Source organism: Zootoca vivipara, chromosome 11 (assembly GCF_965207765.1).
Source record: "Zootoca vivipara chromosome 11, rZooViv2.hap1.1, whole genome shotgun sequence".
Classification (NCBI taxonomy): domain Eukaryota; kingdom Metazoa; phylum Chordata; class Lepidosauria; order Squamata; family Lacertidae; genus Zootoca; species Zootoca vivipara.
Window position 1 is genome coordinate 54,809,080 of NC_142594.1, and position 16,838 is coordinate 54,825,917.

General features: G+C 50.8%; 1 protein-coding gene and 2 long non-coding RNA genes across 4 annotated transcripts in view; 1 reads left to right on the top strand and 2 right to left on the bottom strand.

Moving 5' to 3' along the window:
* Nucleotides 1-1,249: 1,249 nt before the first annotated feature.
* On the bottom strand, nt 1,250-3,208 carry LOC148684320 (uncharacterized). The gene is made up of 2 exons (XR_015946485.1): nt 3,097-3,208; nt 1,250-1,554 (listed from the first exon to the last, which is right to left on the bottom strand). It is a non-coding gene; the product is annotated as an uncharacterized LOC148684320 (long non-coding RNA).
* Nucleotides 2,752-9,821, top strand: LOC118091825 (uncharacterized). Of its 2 annotated transcripts, none has more exons than XR_009558430.2 (4): nt 2,752-2,896; nt 4,246-4,434; nt 6,189-6,387; nt 9,153-9,821. It is a non-coding gene; the product is annotated as an uncharacterized LOC118091825 (long non-coding RNA). The 2 variants fall into 2 exon arrangements; XR_004693446.3 differs by having other exon boundaries at nt 6,189-6,381.
* A 4,963-nt stretch (nt 9,822-14,784) lies between these two features.
* CCDC12 (coiled-coil domain containing 12) overlaps nt 14,785-16,838 on the bottom strand; it is a 29,389-nt gene continuing 27,335 nt past the window's right edge. The window contains exon 7 of the mRNA XM_060280999.2: nt 14,785-16,405. Coding sequence (XP_060136982.2) covers nt 16,326-16,405 — 80 coding nt within the window. The 3' untranslated portion in view covers nt 14,785-16,325. The remainder of the gene's footprint in view (nt 16,406-16,838) is intronic.

The window sequence follows — 16,838 nt, forward strand, 5'->3', positions numbered from 1 at the left end:
ATCTTTGAAGTTGTTGCAATGTTACAGATATCATGCCTGAATGTATCCTTTCGACTTGACAGCTCAGGGAAGACACCTAGCTTGAAAAATTCGTAAAAAATCCATACTTTAACCCAGGGGTCCCCAAACTAATCGCCTTCTAAATCCGGCCCGCGGACAGTCCTGGAATCAGCATGTTTTTACATGAGTAGAATGTGTCCTTTTATTTAAAATGCATCTCTGGGTTATTTGTGGGGCATAGGAATTCGTTCAAATTTTTCTTCAAAATATAGTCCGGCCCCCCACAAGGTCTGAGGGACAGTGCTGAAAAAGTTTGCTGACCCCTGCTTTAACCGAAACTCCTCATTCCGACGTCAATTTAAGCCTTAAAGAAAGGGGAATTTCGGCTCCACCTCCCTCCATGAACCAAGAAGCAGGAAGTCACGTGGGCCAGGGGCATAGGAAGGGGGGCGATAGGGGCGCTCCGCCCCGGGCAGCGCGATCCCGAGGGCGCCATCGTGGCTATCCCCACTGCCCACACTGGGCACGCACACACCCTTTAGGCGGCAGTCCCCGCTACCAGAACGCGCGCCACGCCCCAATGAGTGGTGGTCCCCTTCTTTAGAACACACGCCCCGCCCCTATGGGCAGCACACCACGCCCCCAGAACGCGCACCAGCGCCGCCCCCGCCTGCTCCCCGCCCCCGGTGCCGGAGGATGAAGCTCCGCCACTGACATAGGCAGCAGGAACAGGGCATCCCGCCATCATTCCCCAAGCGTGAGAGCCCATACACGGCACCCCACCCCACAGGATACTTGGCAGCTATGCCTCTCCCCTGCCTGCCTGCGAGCATCCCGGTAGTGCGGCAACAGCAGGGAGCCTCCCAGGACACTCGCAGGCAGGCAGGGGAGAGGATGGGAAGGAGGCAGACGAGTAAATAACGGAGGGGGAAGGGAAGAGGAGAGGAAGGAAGCAGGATCGGGAGGTGCACGCGGCTCCCTCCATGCCTCGCTCCCCTTGGAAGCACACCCACCCTGGGCAGCGTGGGCATATGCTCTGCCACTGCTTGATGGCTCATGTTAATTTATCTTTAATAGCTAGATCCTACCCTTCTTTATGCCATTCTTCCATGTTATATTCTACCTTCCCCTTCCACTTCCCGGTTATAATAATACTGCTACTTTCTGCCTTCATCCTTGCGAGCTGTTTTTAAACCGCCCAGCTTAAGAGGGTGTTTTTAAATTTCTTTTCGGACAAAACGAGGCCACCGACTTTTGCAAATGCTTTATTAAGAGCTGGCAGCGCCGCGGGGAACCTATCGAAGAGCCGACACTTCACTCGTTGAGACTTTGCATCGGGGTGGAATAGCCTCGGTTGCATCTCCTGGACCAGTCCGTGCGTCTTCAGAGACTGGAGGGGCTGCCAAGGCTACGTTGCTAACAGGGAGAATTCTTGCAGCGACCTTTACATTGGTGACGGTGAGGGATACTTGCTGTGGGACTCCCACACCCAGGCCTCCACCTCCAAACCCATCTGCCATTGATGCATCTGCACTCAGAACAGCTCCACTCTGCCTGCAACAGAAAGAGGCAAGGTTGGCAATGAGGATGGGGTGAAAACAGTGTGACCAGCAACGGGGGGTGGGGGGTCTGAGCGACAGGTTCAATTAAGGATCCATGCAAGTTGGCACGCTCTCTTCCATGGGAGGTTTTGAAACAGAGGTCGGGTGGCTATTTTAGCCATCATTTGGGGGGTGAATCTTTGCAAATTTCTTCAGTGAGTGGCCTTCAAAACACGGCTTTTTGGGGTATGAGGAATTCAAATCTGCTATTATTTTTGTGACTGGAGAACATTTAGCTTGGCATCATCATTTATTTATTTATACCCCACCCGTCTGGCTGGGTTTCCCCAGCCACTCTGGGTGGCTTCCAGCAAAATATTAAAATAAAGTGGTACCTCTGGATGTAAACAGGATCCATTCCGGAGCCCCGTACACAACCAGAGCAGTACACAACCTGAAGTGCCGAATCTGCGCATGCTCGCCGCACGATTCGGCGCTTCTGCACATGTGCGTGACATCATTCGGCGCAAATCGCCGAACCCGGAAGTGACCCGTTCCGGCACTTCCGGGTTCAGCGCGTTCATAACCCGTGATGTACGCACCCCGCAGCGAACGTAACCAGAGTTATGACTGTACAACAATTCATCAAATATTAAAAGCTTCCCTAAACAGGGCTGCCTTCAGGTGTCTTCTAAAAGTCAGATACTGTAGTTGTTTATTTCTTTGACATCTGATGGGAGGGTGTTCCACAGGGCGGGTGCCACTACCAAGAAGGCCCTCTGCCTGGTTCCCTGTAACCTCACTTCTCGCAGGGAGGGAACCGCCAGAAGGCCCTCGGAGTTCGACCTCAGTGTCCGGGCTGAACGATGGGGGTGAAGATGCTCCTTCAGCCAGCTCTACATTTGATGAAGAAGCACATGAACTGCTTTTGGAAAACCAAAGAATTTTAATGTTTCCTTTTTGAAATGTCCCTGTGTCCCTGTGTCCGCGCTACTGTGCATGTGCCCCACGGACACAGGGACTGGATGCACACACACACTCTCTCTCTCCCCACCCCACCCCCACCCCTCTGCCTACCGTTTCCCTGCGGCCACCAACCGCCACTCCCGGCCAGACAAGCGCCTCACTGCGCTTGCGCTAAAGCGGGGGGAGGAGGAGGCTGCTTTCCCCCCTTTTTTCCCGCCTACGCTCCCCCCTGGCGACCAGCAGCAAGACGACAAGGAGGAGCCCGATGCTGCCATCTTGGTCCACCGCCGCCGCCTCCTGACAACCCTCCCTGGCCCGTGAGAGTAGCGGCAGGACCGCGGCCTTCCCTCCCTCTCTGCGCTCGGCTGCGGGGCACGACGAGAGAGCGAGTTTGTCTTTTACAGCCCTTTTCTCCCAGCCTGCGACGCTTAAGGAAAAGCGGAGAGAGAGGCAGAGCGCACGCGGGGCGGAGGAGGAGGGGGGAGGGTGTTGCGAGCAGAGCGGGCGGTGCAATCGCGAGGCTGAGTGTCTGAGTGTCCCCGTCCCCCCGAAAAGCCCGCAAGGGGCCTCTTTGCCTGCACGGACTCACCCAAACCGGGACTCTCCTGGGCTGCCACCGGCGCTGCTCCTCCGGCGCTGCTCTGCTTCCACCTCCCGTTCTAGCACCCATTAATTTAACGGGCTTCACGATACTAATCTAAATAATAATAAGAATAATAATAATATGATTGCATGGCAATAGCGTTTAGTGATTTCTGTTCATGTTTACACACATTGTGCTTGCCCAAGAAGACCAAATCATGTTCCTTTAACCAGAATATTTTGTGTTCCCAAGCCATGTTAGAACTTTTTAGCACCTCTCGTTTTGGGATTCTGAAAGCTGAAAAATTTGACATGGCTTATGAGACGGCCAGGGATTTTTTAGCTGCGATTCCTGAATCACATGGACTTGGGCTAGATACAGGGCCGGTCCACCCATGAGGCAAGGCGAGGTGACTGCCTCGGGTGGCAGAATCCACAGGGGCAGAAGGAATTCATCACCTGCTGCCGGAGCCGCAGGCAGTGGCATAGCAAAGTCAGGTGGTACCCAGATCGGGGGGAAAAATTGTCACCCCACCCCATTGAAATTCCCCCTTCCTCCCTTCATCAGAGAAAGCCTTGCAGGCAGCTATCTGATGTAGTTCCAGCCTTCTCCCCCTCCCTCCCTCCATCAGATAGCTGCCTGCACAGCTTTCTTTGAGTGGGGGTGGGTGGAAGGAGGAACGGGGAGAAGGCCTTTTTGTCTGGGCAGGCCTACCCCATATACATAGAATGTTGGCCTCTGTTTTATTCAGTGTTTAGCTTATTGTTGTTTTTGTTTTGTTTTTATAGTTTTTATTTTAATCAGTACAAACACCAAACTAAAAAGACAAACAAACAAACCTTAGCTTATTGTTGATTTTAATTATTTCCCAAAGATTTTAAACAGCTGCTTTAAATTGTTCTTATCGTGAATTTTGTAGTTTCATTCTTTTCGCATGCCACTTTGGATTTTTAATTTTTTTAAAAAACAATTACAATCCGGTGGTATGTAAATTTTATGGACTAAATAAATAAATGACCTATCAGTCAATGGAATTGCCAGCGGCGTTTGATCTTCAGTGATTCATTCGCACATGCCAGTCGCCACCAAAGGGACCTGTTTCCCCAAATCCTCCCTTTTAAGCCATCTAATATTTCCTGTTCTTCATCCTTTCAGTTTTGCGCCAGAGATGTGGGACTGAACCCATTTGGTGGGCTGGATTCTTATCTCCCCACCACCACCACCAACCTGGGCAGATGGGCGGGGCCACACACCTGCCAATCACCTGACGTCACAATGCCGCCAGGTGACCTAGGTCTCCCTGCGCTGCTGATCAGCTGACTTTTGGGTCTGCTGGAGTGCCAGGTGAGTCCCACAGGCCCAGTTGTGACCTTCCCTGCCCCACACGTGGCATCAGGGGCAGGGCAAATTAGCGTGGCATGGCCAAAAGGCCTCAGGACCCCAATGGACCTAATTAAATCTATGGGGTGGAGGTTCCCCACACAGAGAGGTGCTGGGGCCAAGCTTGGCTTGATGCTGTGACTCCCCTCTCCCAAAATCATAGAATTTTAGAGTTGGAAGGGGCCACAAGAGGGTCACAATGCAGGAATCCTTTGCTCCTGACTTGTCTTCTTTCTTTGGCGATTCCTCGTAGCCGAGTAAGATTGTCTTCCATAAACATGGTTTTAACAGTGAGTCCGTAAGTGGCTGTGGAGGCCAATTCTGGATCCACACGTCCTTCCACAGTGGGGACATTGGTTTCCGGGCGGGAGTTGATCACGGTGTGGATTTGCCAAGCGTGCCTTCCTCTTAGCACATTTCTCCCTTGCGTCCTGAGTTCGAGTGTCTTCAAAACCCATGACACCTTTGGTCAAGGCTGTTCTCCAACTGGAGCGCTCGCAGGCCAGTGTTTCCCAGCTGTCAGTGTTTATACTACGTTTTTAAAGATTTGCCTTGAGAGAGTCTTTAAACCTCTTTTGTTGGCCACCAGCATTACGCTTTCCATTTTAAAGTTCAGAATAGAGTGGTTGCTTTGGAAGACGATAAGCAGGCGTCCGCACAACATAGAACCTGTCATGGTCTTTGGAAGAAAACTGAACATTGGAAGATGCTTCCAAGGGCACAGATAATTGGCCCTAAAGTTCAGATTAATACAACTGCCAATATCATCCCGTATTACTTTTGTAACACAGTAAGCCCACAACTTAAGCAAAGCTTCGGTCCCCCCCCCCCAAAAAAAGAGAGAAAAACACATGAAAAGTCAGGAAGACCAAAAATGGAGTCGTTAAAAAAATGTAAAAAAAAAAACCACCAGAAAATTATTATTATTATTATTATTGAATTTATATAGCACCCTATACCTGAGGGTCTCAGGGCAGTTCTAGTCTCTAGAAACTTGCTATAACATGAAATAATAATAGGTGTAAATATATGATGCAAACTACTAATAATTACAAATAGCAGAATGTAGGCACCCTATATATAGAAATGGGCAAACCAGTGATATTTTAGGGAGCAGGTTTAGCAGGCGGGGCCCGTGACTTACATCATAGGAGCCTACACAACACAAAACACTGTTGCTGTATGTAGGTTTTATTCGTTTTTTATCTTATATTTTTGGAAATGTACATCCAGTTTTTTTTCCTTTAATTTTTTTGGGGGCCCCCAAGAGAACGGGGCCCTAAGCTATAGCTTGTTTAGCTTATACATAAATCCGGCACTGTGATCTCACTTTCCAACTCTCTGACAACACCCAAATGCTTGTCCATTCTTAGTGCAATGCTTGATGGGATTGCAAACAGCTGTTTCCTGCTCTCCCACTTCTTTCTGGCATTTTTTCTACTGCACATTTTGATTCCCCCCCCCCACCCTATTTTTCCAATTCATTATTTTTATTTTCCGGTCGCCCGCGTACAGTGGCGGTCGCGTAACTAAAGGAAGCGTAATTTGCGGGCTTTCTGTACCGCTCCCCAATTTAGTTGCTACCTTTGTTGCCCTTTCCAGCTCCCCTAGGCAAAGGTGATGTTTCGGGGAACTTCCTTGGTCCTTAAACCCCTGCCCCTGATTTTCCTCTCCTGCCCCTGATTTTTTTCTCTCCCTGCTTCTTCCTCCACCAACAGGAGCTTCTCTCCCCTCCCAAATCCAGACGCAAAGAGTCGTGCGGCGCCTCGGAGCGCCTCGAGAGCGATGCAGTGCTTCTGGCTGCTGGCACTAGTGGTGGCCTTGGTGCTGAGAGGGGGTGCTGCCCCAACAGAAGACACACATTCAACAGGGGCAGGCGATGGAGGCCCCAAGCATGCAGCCAAGCATGAGGTACAGGTGAGGGCAGAGAGCAGGTGGGGAGTCTCTCTGGGGCACCAAGTTGTTTGAAATAAAAACTTGGACCCGACTTTTTAGCTCATAGGCAGCCTGGGCAAATTCCATCCCCGGATTTCATCTAATGTCCCCGGGAAATGCAGCAGTGGCAGCCTCAGCAGCCTGGAGCAGTTGGCTCTGGCTGGCTTCAGGAGCTGCTCGGAAGCCCCCATCGGATGGTGGTGCAGGGGCTCTAAGATGCACCTTCCGGGCTGCCTCCACCTTCCCTGACCCCAGCAACTAAGCTGCGAAAGGAGGCTTCATGCTGCCTATCGGAGCAGCCTCCCAACTCCTACTTGCGTGCAAGCAGTGGCGTAGCAAGGGGGCGATAGGAGCGGTCCACCCCGGGTTCCACTCGGGGGGGGTGACAGTCAGCGCCCCACCCAGCGACTCCGCAGGCAAGCCCCTCCTGCCTCCCGGTAAAAAGCCCGCTTGGCTCCATTTTGAAGTCGCGGGGGGGCGCGATCCCCCTCTACGTAGCACGCATGTGCAGCGGGATGCTGCGCATGCGTACAATGTAGAGAGGATCACACACCCCCCCCCGCGCGACTTCAAATCGGAGCCTAAACGGAGCGTCCAGCGGGCTATCTACCTGGAGCCTGGATGCTCCATTTAGGCTCCGTTTTGAAGTTGCTGGGGGGTTGCGATCCCCCTCTACGTTGTACGCATGCACAGGTTCATTACGTAGCAACGCATGCATCATTATGTAGTGATGCCCTGCCCCGCCCCCCGGCCATGGCAATTTGACGCCCCGGGTGACAAAGCAGCTTCCTCCGCCACTGCGTGCAAGCAGGAGCAGGGCGGGAATGGCATCTCTCAGCTGTGAAGGGAGGCTTCACGCTGCCTATCGGAGCTTGTGTGCAAGCAGGAGGGGGCAGGGATCCCTCAGTTAGGCAACGGGAAGCCTCCCTTCCCAGCTGAGGGATCCCCGCCCTCTCCTGCTTGCACGCAAGTAGGAATGGGATTGGGGCTGCTCCGATGGGAAGGGAGGCATCGCGCTGGCCGAGCCTCGCAGCAGCCGCTGCTCTCATCCCTCCTTCTCCGCCTTCCATGCCTGACCCACCGCGCACCGCTTCCCCACCACCACCAAAGGACCAACAACTCAGGGGCTGCCCAGGCTCATGAAGAAAGGAGATAGGAGCCTCGGAGGAAGGGGAAAGGTGGCGGTTGAGGTCGAGGCGTCGGCCGCCCCTCTGCCACCGCCATCGCTCCAGTATCAATGTCCTGAATGCGTAGTAATTAATTAAAGTGTCCCCGGATTCATTGAAAAAAAATCTGGTAACCTTATACCAGATTTCTGAACCAAGCACAGGGGCAGCCCCACATACAGCGCATCACAGTAGTCTTGTTGGCACCCGTCTGTCTTGAGGGAGGGGAGGAGTCCTGCACTAGTGCTCGGCATCCTATGGCACTTGCCAGGACCCCAACCCCTGCCCTGGGACCCCGTCCTCCCCCCCCCCAACTCTGGCTTGGCATCCTGAGCAGGCAGGTAAGCCATTCTAATGATTTCCCACAATGCCCGTGACTTAGCATCAGTGTGGTGCATTGTGGGAAACCGAAAGCAGGGCTGGACTCAGCCTCTGGGTTCTGCCGTTGCAACCAGAGAACCACATCCCGGGGCCGCTAACGGAAGACAAATGGCCCTCCTCAAACCTGACCCTCATTGGGGATTCGGAAATCCCACCCCTTGACTGACCAAGTGGCCTCTTCCCATGCTCTTTTTTTCCATATCATTTTTATTAAATCTCCAAAAATATTCCAAACTCTCTTTCTCTCTCTGTTATTGACTTCTCGCCCCTCCTTTCCTAATGTTTGTTTTTTACTCCTTTTTGCTAGCTGTTTTACAACACGTTTTAATTTTCTAAACCCCGCTGTCATTCATTCTTCCAATAACCCACTGCTTATATTTCAATATAAGCAGGCAGAGGGCCTTCTCGGTAGCGACACCCGCCCTGTGGAACGCCCTCGCGTCAGATGTCAAGGAAATAAACCACTATCTGACTTTTAGAAGACATTTGAAGGCAGCTCTGTTTAGGGAAGTTTTAAATCTTTGATGTTTTATTGTGTTTTTAATATTCTGTTGGAAACCACCCAGAGTGGCTGGGGAAACCCAGCCAGATGGGTGGGGTATAAATAACAAATTTATTATTATTTCCTGCTGGCAACTTCATGTATGAGTAATAATTTGATAGATAATCCATCCGTGGTCTCCATTCTCCCTTAAATACTTTGTCATTATGTCCCCTTAGCTTTTGCAGTCCATTTCACCATTTCAGCATAGTCCATCAGTTTCCTAAGCCATTCCTCCTCAGTTGGAGTGCATATAAAGTTCTAACTCAGGCATAGGCAAACTCAGCCCTCCAGTTGTTTTGGGAATACAATTCCCACCATCCCTGACCGCTGGTCCTGTTAGCTAAGAATGATGGGAGTTGTAGTCCCAAAACAGCTGGAGGGCCGAGTTTGCCTATGCTTGTTCTAGCTGCTGTTGGCAGCCTCTTCCCGTACTCACTGCATAGCTGCCAAGTCTCCCGTTTACCCCGGGAAATCCCCGTGTTTCCAGCTGTTCCTGGGCAAAGCAGCATCAAAAGTCACTTCTGAGCATGCTCCACCCAGTTCCAAAATGGCGGCAGCGCTACTTCCGGTCTGCTATTTCCGGCCCGGACCCTTATTTCTCTGACAGCAACTTGGCAGGTATGACTCACTGCCTCCCACGGATCTTTCCACTGCAGGAAGGGAATGTGATCCACGGCATGTGCTATGTGGCCAGGTGCATCAAAGGCCACTGGCACGTCAGACGGATGTCCGGGTGCAGGACCAGCTTGAGCCATGGCCATGGCCTCCATCCGCCGAGAGGTGCCTGCAACCATCCTGCCAGCTAGCGAGGCGTTCTCTGTAGCCTCTCTTCTCGCCCCCAAACCAGCCTTCTAAGACGCGCACAGACTGGTCCGGGAAATGCAAACGAGGGCAGCCAATCTTGGCGCAAAGGCGCAGCAACGCCAGGGGGTTGCCTCTCCCATCTCTTGGAGAGGTTCGCCACGACGCTTCCTTTTAAAACTTGCCAAGCACACTTTGCACAGATGCTCCCTTCCACTGATCAGACTATCAGTCCACGAAGTGCAATGCTTTCTACACGGACAGGCGGTTTCTCGGAGGGCTGGAGAGAGCCCAGCATTAGACCCGCCCAGGATTAAGCATCTTCCAGCTTCGGCTACGAAGGGACTTGCCCGCTGCCAATACCCACCAGCTCTTTCCCCCAGCAACAGAAAGAGCACAAGCTACACTATTCCACATTTTTTGTTCATTTTTGCCTAGGTACTTTTGTTCTGTGTCTGCTTAGGTTTCGTTTAGACGTACGTGTGCCTTGTTACTTCTCTGCATTAATAAACCCTCACCCGTAAGAGTGCTTACTGCTTTCGGATCTGTAAAAGAACTAGACAAAAAACACCTGTGCAGGACAAACAGCAAAGATTCTGGGTACCCAAAGATGCTGGGTTGGTTCAGCCTTCCTACTGACGTGGGATTTCTTTCGGGAGGTCAGAGTAACATACACAAGAACGTGGAGCGCCACAAAAACTGGTGAGAAACAGCTTAGCAGGAACCGAGTAGCTGAAAGAACTCCAGGTAAGGTGCAAGGAGGGCTCTTCACATACAGTAAGAAAATAGGATTAAGGGTTTTCAAGGGCTGATGGCTGCCTGAGAGATGGTGTCAAGTACGGGAGTTCCCCTCTCTGTTCTGATAGTTCACCGATAAGAATTAACGAGCATCTGGTAGATTTATAGTCCTTTTATTACAGCATTATGTCAACCCTCTGCAAGAATATTCTTGCTTCTTCCACAGCAAGAAGCATGCCTACGGGAAGTCCCTCCCCCCCCCCCTGTGTCTCCTTTGTTCTCTGACACACTCGGACCTCCAAGTTTGGGGGGGAGGGAGGGGGTTCCCCCCTACTCTCGATTGATATATCGCCCAGCTGCTCCCTCCCTTCTAGTTGCTTAGCTACTATCTCATAGCTGGGTAGCTCCTCTCTAAACCGTGCAGCTTGTGTATATGTGTGTGTGTGTGTGTGTGTGTGTGTGCGTGCGTGTGTGTGCCTGTCTCTCTGCTTCTGTAAATGCCAGAAGCAAAGGGGCGGCAGCAAATATTCCCCCTCCTCTTCTGTTAGGAGCTGATCTCCCTGCGATTGCATTCCCCAATCTTTCGATCCAAACCAGTCCCTGACAGATGGTTAGGTGCTAAGGTGGCAAAAAGTGGTTGGCCTGAGACTAAACCCCCAAAGGAAATTTATTGCACACTACTCACCTGCCTATTCCCAGTGGGTGGAAGGATAAACTCCACACCAGCTAAATGACAGTGCTCCATCTTCTATGTGACAGCCCTTCAGATATTTGAAGGTGGCTTTTGTATCTCTTATCAGTCTCCTCTCCTCCAGGCTAAACATACACAACTCCTTCAACCATTCCACATCAGGCTTGGTTTCCGGACCGTCAATCATCCTGATCGCCCATCTCTGCACACCTTCCAGCTTGCAGAAGATGGCGACCAAGATAATTTAAGGATTCATTTACACTGCTAGCATTTATTCTACACTTGGGGAGATTCTTCCACGTTCTGGTTAGAGATCCCAGCCTATGATATTGTATCAATCCTTCTGTTAATAGTGTTTTATCATGGCACAGGAGTTCATCTTCATATTGATCAGTGGCGCATGCATTTTAACATCCTGCGACAGGCGACACCGCCCCACCTCCACCCTGTGCACTGCAATGTAATTCTGCAGTTAAGCAATGCAGAAGAGACGGCTTTCACCACTCACCGGTCATTGCTTCATGACACAGCGGGAATCAGGCCAAGCGAGCTGTTCCATCATCCATGCAATTAGCAAAAAAATTCTTTTCTAATTAGGGCAATGAGGGGGAGGATTCACCCAGGTTGAAGGTGCAGCAGGGGCAAAGGTATGCTTTTAAAAATATATATACCATCACCACCACCTGATCCGGAATAGCAGACCTAACCCCGTGCATCGACACAAGGCAACACACAAGTAATTCAGAGGTCAATAGTGTTTATTGCTATAACATTAAAGCTCCATATAACAAGAAAATGAAACACAGAATCATATAGTTGGAAGGGGACCCCGAGGGTCATCTAGTCCAACCCCCTTCGATGCAGGAATCTCAGCAAAAGCATCTATGACAGACAGGCATCCAACCTCTGCTTACAAACCTCCAAGGATGGAGAGTCCGCAATCTCCCGAAGATGGCTATCATTGACTGAGATATTCTAGAAAGAGAGAATATGCCTTCGCTGCCCTTCTCTGGAGGTGGCTCAGGAAATGGACATGAGCATCTAAAAAGTCCTGTCTGGTCCAGCATCCTTTCCTCACTCTGATGCTCATTCTGGGAAGCTCAAGCAGGATCTGAGCGCGACAGCAACTTTCCCCGTTTGCGATTTCCAGAAACTGACATTCAGGGGCAGTCTGCCTCCGACACGGGGGGAGCGGGAACGTAGCCAGAGTCAAGAGCCTTAATTTTCAGGAGCAAGTTACACAAATGCAGGCATGCGGTGTGGCCATGAAAAAACTTAGGGTGCTACAGAGCTAAGGGTCCATGGGAAAGAGTCAGTGGGAGAAGGTGGGGAAGGTGAAGACCGACTGACTTCAGTTCCCAGGTATTGCTGTTCTATTGCGATGTGTGGGTCTTGTTGTATCGCGGAGTGGGCCGTACACTCCAGGTCTTGGGGTTGGGGCCACTTCCTTCCTACTTTCCTGTATCCACTTTTTCCACCAGGCTTTAGCGACCCGTGCTCCCTGATGGACAAAAAAATGCCAAGAATTAAGAGGGAAGGTAAGAGGCAGAATCATAGAATCACAGAATTGGAAGAGACCACAAGGGCCATCCAGTCCAACCCCCTGCCAAGCAGGAAACACCATCAAAGCATTCTTGACATATGGCTGTCAAGCCTCTGTTTAAAGACCTCCAAAGAAGGAGACTCCACCACACTCCTTGGCAGCAAATTCCACTGCCGAACAGCTCTTACTGTCAGGAAGTTCTTCCTAATGTTTAGGTGGAATCTTCTTTCTTGAAGTTTGAATCCATTGCTCCGTGTCCGCTTATCTGGAGCAGCAGAAAACAATCTTTCTCCCTCCTCCATATGACATCCTTTCATATATTTGAACATGGCTATCATATCACCCCTCAACCTTCTCTTCTCCAGGCTAAACATACCCAGTTCCCTAAGCTTGTTCCTCATAAGGCATCGTTTCCAGGCCTTTGACCATTTTGGTTGCCCTCTTCTGGACACGTTCCAGCTTGTCAGTATCCTTCTTGAACTTTGGTGCCCAGAACTGGACACAGTACTCCAGGTGAGGTCTGACCAGAGCAGAATACAGTGGTACTATTACTTCCCTAGATCTAGATGCTATACTCCAATTGATGCAGCCCAGAATTGCATTGGCTTTTTTAGCTGCTGCATCACACTGCTGACTCATGTCAAGTCTGTGGTCTACCAAGACTCCTAGGTCCTTTTCACATGTACTGCTCTCAAGCCAGGTGTCACCCTCCCAGGAAACCCCGAGCTGGAATCAGAATTCCGGACAGTGAATTTAAAACAGCCTGTCAGGTTAACCCAGGACTTTTCTTGCCCTGCTCCTTGCATTCCTATGCCACCTTTCACCCTCCCAAGGAGCTCAAGGCGACGCACATGGTCTCTCTCCCCCCCACCCTGGTTTAATCCCCACAACAACCCTGTGAGGTAGGCCGGGAGGCAAAAGGAGGGGCCAAGAACGGACCTCGCACTTATTTCCGATATGCCTTTACCGTGCCCGACACCAAAATGCCACAGGACCCTATTCCACGATGGCGCTTTGCAAACCAACCCACAGATTTTCATCGTTGAAAGATGCCCGCCGCCCGCTCCAATTGTTCCCTTTTCAGCCTTTCGCTGTGTTGAACGGCAAAGCCCGATAGGTAAAAAATATTGCTACACGCAACGCCGAACTCTGAGCGGTCAAAGATGCCGCCATCTCCCTTGGAGAGATCATAAGGTGGTCAATGGCCCGTCAGAGATGGCAGCCACCACCAGGGTGACGCCAACCAACAGGAAGAGCAACCACGGACCTCTCATCATTCCCGGGATCTGTACTTTGCTGGCTGAGCGTCTGTCTTCTGAGAAGAACAAGGCAGGTCCTGAGCGCTTTTCAAGGAACTGCTCCGGATTTCCCGCAGGAAACTCCTTCTTTGTAGAGAAGAGCAGGAAACTGCTTTTGCATGCAACCTGTTGAAATCGGAGTTTCCCCAACCAGGTTGCCTCACCAGCTGCACCAGCCACTTCCTGCTCCAGCCCATTTTGCAACCTGTCTGTTTCGCTAGAGCCTTTGTTCAGTTTAGTCGCGGTTACACCCCAACTTTCCCCCATGGCTTTCCCTCTGCCAACTTTTCCCTCCCAATAGCCCTGCGAAGTAGGTTAGGCTGGGAAAAATATTTGGAGAGATGCTGTCCCTGTGACTCTGGCGAAACAATAAAGCTGTAGAACAAGTTCTTCTTCAGTGCTTCAGTGTCAATACTCCAGAAATATACTGGATGCTGCAATTGGTTTCTTGCTATTTTGCTGCTCAACAGAAATCCTGTTATAATATACAGTGGAACCTCGGCTCCCGAACACCTTGGGAGCGGAACGTTCTGGCCCCTGAACGAACAAAAACCGGAAGTAATCGTTCTGGTTTTCGAACGTTATTTGGAAGCTGAACACCCAGCACGGCTTCCGATTGGCTTCAGGAAGCTGCTGCAGCCAATCGGAAGCCACGCCTTGGCTTCCAAACTGTTTCGGGAATCAAACAGACTCCCAGAACGGATTAAGTTCAGGAACCAAGGTTCCATTGTACAAGGTGGCCAAATTTTGTGCAGCAGCAATCAAAAGACGACATGCAACGATTAGCTCCCAGGATTAGTAGAATATATATTGACCGATAGGATACTTCTAGGTCAGAAGGGTTTCTGGGCAGCTAAATGACCCCCTAGAACTGTTTTTTAAATGTCTCTGCAATGCTATATCGTTTTATCTTGTCCTGGGCTTTTAAATTTTGTAATTTTTTTGTCTTGATACTGGTCACTGACCTTACTTAATAAAACGACTTGACCTGAGAGGCAGATGGAGTCTTGGCTCAGCCACACCTTCACCTGCCACAGAGAATGTCTGCCTGATGTCACGTGGCTCAATGGACTGGCAGGCCTAATTCAGCTTCCCAGAGCTATTCTTCTGTCCAGAAAACATCCATACACGAGACGCTGTCTCAGATGGTGCATCTCCCAGTTGGGTTTTTTATTTAGTCACCCAGGAACGTGAAATAAAGTACAAGACACTGCACATTATCTTTAGAACATTTTAATTTTTTTTTTTAAAAAAAACCTCTACATGACTGAAGGTGAATCGATTAAAGAACACGAGGATCGAGATTTTATAAAGTTGGGAGCTGGTGGGCAGATCTGAAAACATGTCGAAATGAAATATTAACATCCCAGGCTGCAATGCAAGAGAGGTTGTTATTTTAGCAACCCACAAAGAAGTGGCGTTGCTGCAAAACTGTTCCAGGAGACACCCGCTGACTTGCCCCACGTAGGATGTGCTCAGAACTGGTCAGTGGCTTTGCATAAAGCGGGACTGCCACTCAGGTGATGTTTTGCAAGCCGATAGCAGGAAGAACAACTTATCTATAGGGGTTAGAGATCTGGGGTACAAAAGGACAGGGCTTTTCCAACAGCAACAACAACGACTTACAGAACTGTGGGTCTTGGCCACGAGAGGCAGCCCAGTGCCTTAGGGGCTGGCCTCCCTTGAAAAAAGCCGACCCACTCCCCGATCACAGCCAATAACTCTCGCAAGGGCAGACTCCTGGGCCGGATTTTCAAAGCAATCTTGCTCTTTTGCCAAGCCGAAATCTTGTGCCACAAACTGCAAGGGCCTTTGCTTAGGCTGCGGCACGCACAGGACTGGAGGAAGGAGGGGGGGGGGGTCCTGTGTCAGCCAAGAGCACGAGGGTCTCATCTTTCTTCCGCCCAGTTGAGGAGTGGCATTACTGGTAGGGAACTGCCTTTGAGAGAAGTCGAGGTTATTGGCAAATGTGCTTCCTATGCAAACTTTACAAAGGGCTTTCTGCTGCATTTCTGAGTGTCTCCTGCGGCAATCCTTCTGAGTGTCTCCTGATAGCTGCTGGGCTGGGGGATTTTGAAGCATCCACTGAAACACGGGTGCACATGGAAAATCTGTGCTAGATCTAACTACAGGCCCCTCAGCAGTTGCCAGGATCCTGTTGGCAGGATCCAGGGTCCTTGCCCTGAGACCAACTCCCTTTGATATGTGGATAAGCCACATTCAAGTCAGCTTCTTCCCCAACATGACTTTCTAGGGGCACTTCGAGGAAGTCTGCCGAGCATACTGGAATTGGCATGCAAGAGACCAAGGACTCTCTAAACACCCGTGTGCTTTTGTATTGTGAAAATCCATGAGGGAGAATTCCCTATTTCATTTAAAATGCAGCAGTTCATATTATGATGGTGTGTTTTTTTTTGGGATGTGTGACGTTTTCCTTGGGTCCTCTTCATATAGGTCTGTCCTTTGCTGTACTGCACGGATGCATAGGGACACAGTTCTGTAAGCGATTCCCAGTTCTGCAGGCTCATATCTTTTGTCCACCCTCCCAGTTCTCCCCTGCACGTCCTCTGCCCCACTCGTTTGCTCGCCAGCAACACCCCCAAGCAAAAGCCTGCCTGGAGGAGACGTAAACACCAGGCCTGCTCCTTGCATTTTGTGGATTTGTGTCCAACATGTTTGGTCCCCTCGTCCAGCAGAGAGTTAAGAGAAGCTTCGCGCAAGGGCCACCTGTTTCTCTGAGTCAGTCCGACAGGCCGCCTCAGTCCGAATCGCTCCCCTCCTGCTTTGCTGAGTCAACCGCCGACGCCAGATCTTCCTCCTGGCCTCTTAGCCTCTCTCCTGCGAGGGAAGCAGAAACACCACTCAGCAACTGTTGCCTGTCTGAAGCGAGCACGCAGTAAACCACACCAAGTAGGTGATGTTAACTTTCTTAGAAATACAGGATCTGCACAGGAGAGCCAGGCCTAATGAGCACAGCAGCCTTTCTCAGGAGGTCTTGCCCCTATGAGGCAGCTGTGGAGACTAAAGGTCCCTGCCTTCTGACAGCTGCCTAAGTCTCCTCCTCTCCAGGCAATCAGAGACTATGCCGGTGTGCCTGCCTTTGCTCCTCCCACTTCATACCTCTCCTGGTCCTGTGAGACATTTGGGGGGGGGGCGGGAATGGAGCTTGTTGCAGCAGCAGAAGGAGGAGGAGGAAGCATTCTGGCTTCTTTGCCAACCTGACTCATCTCTGCCTCTTGGCCTGCCAAGAATCCACATTAGGAATTCAAGC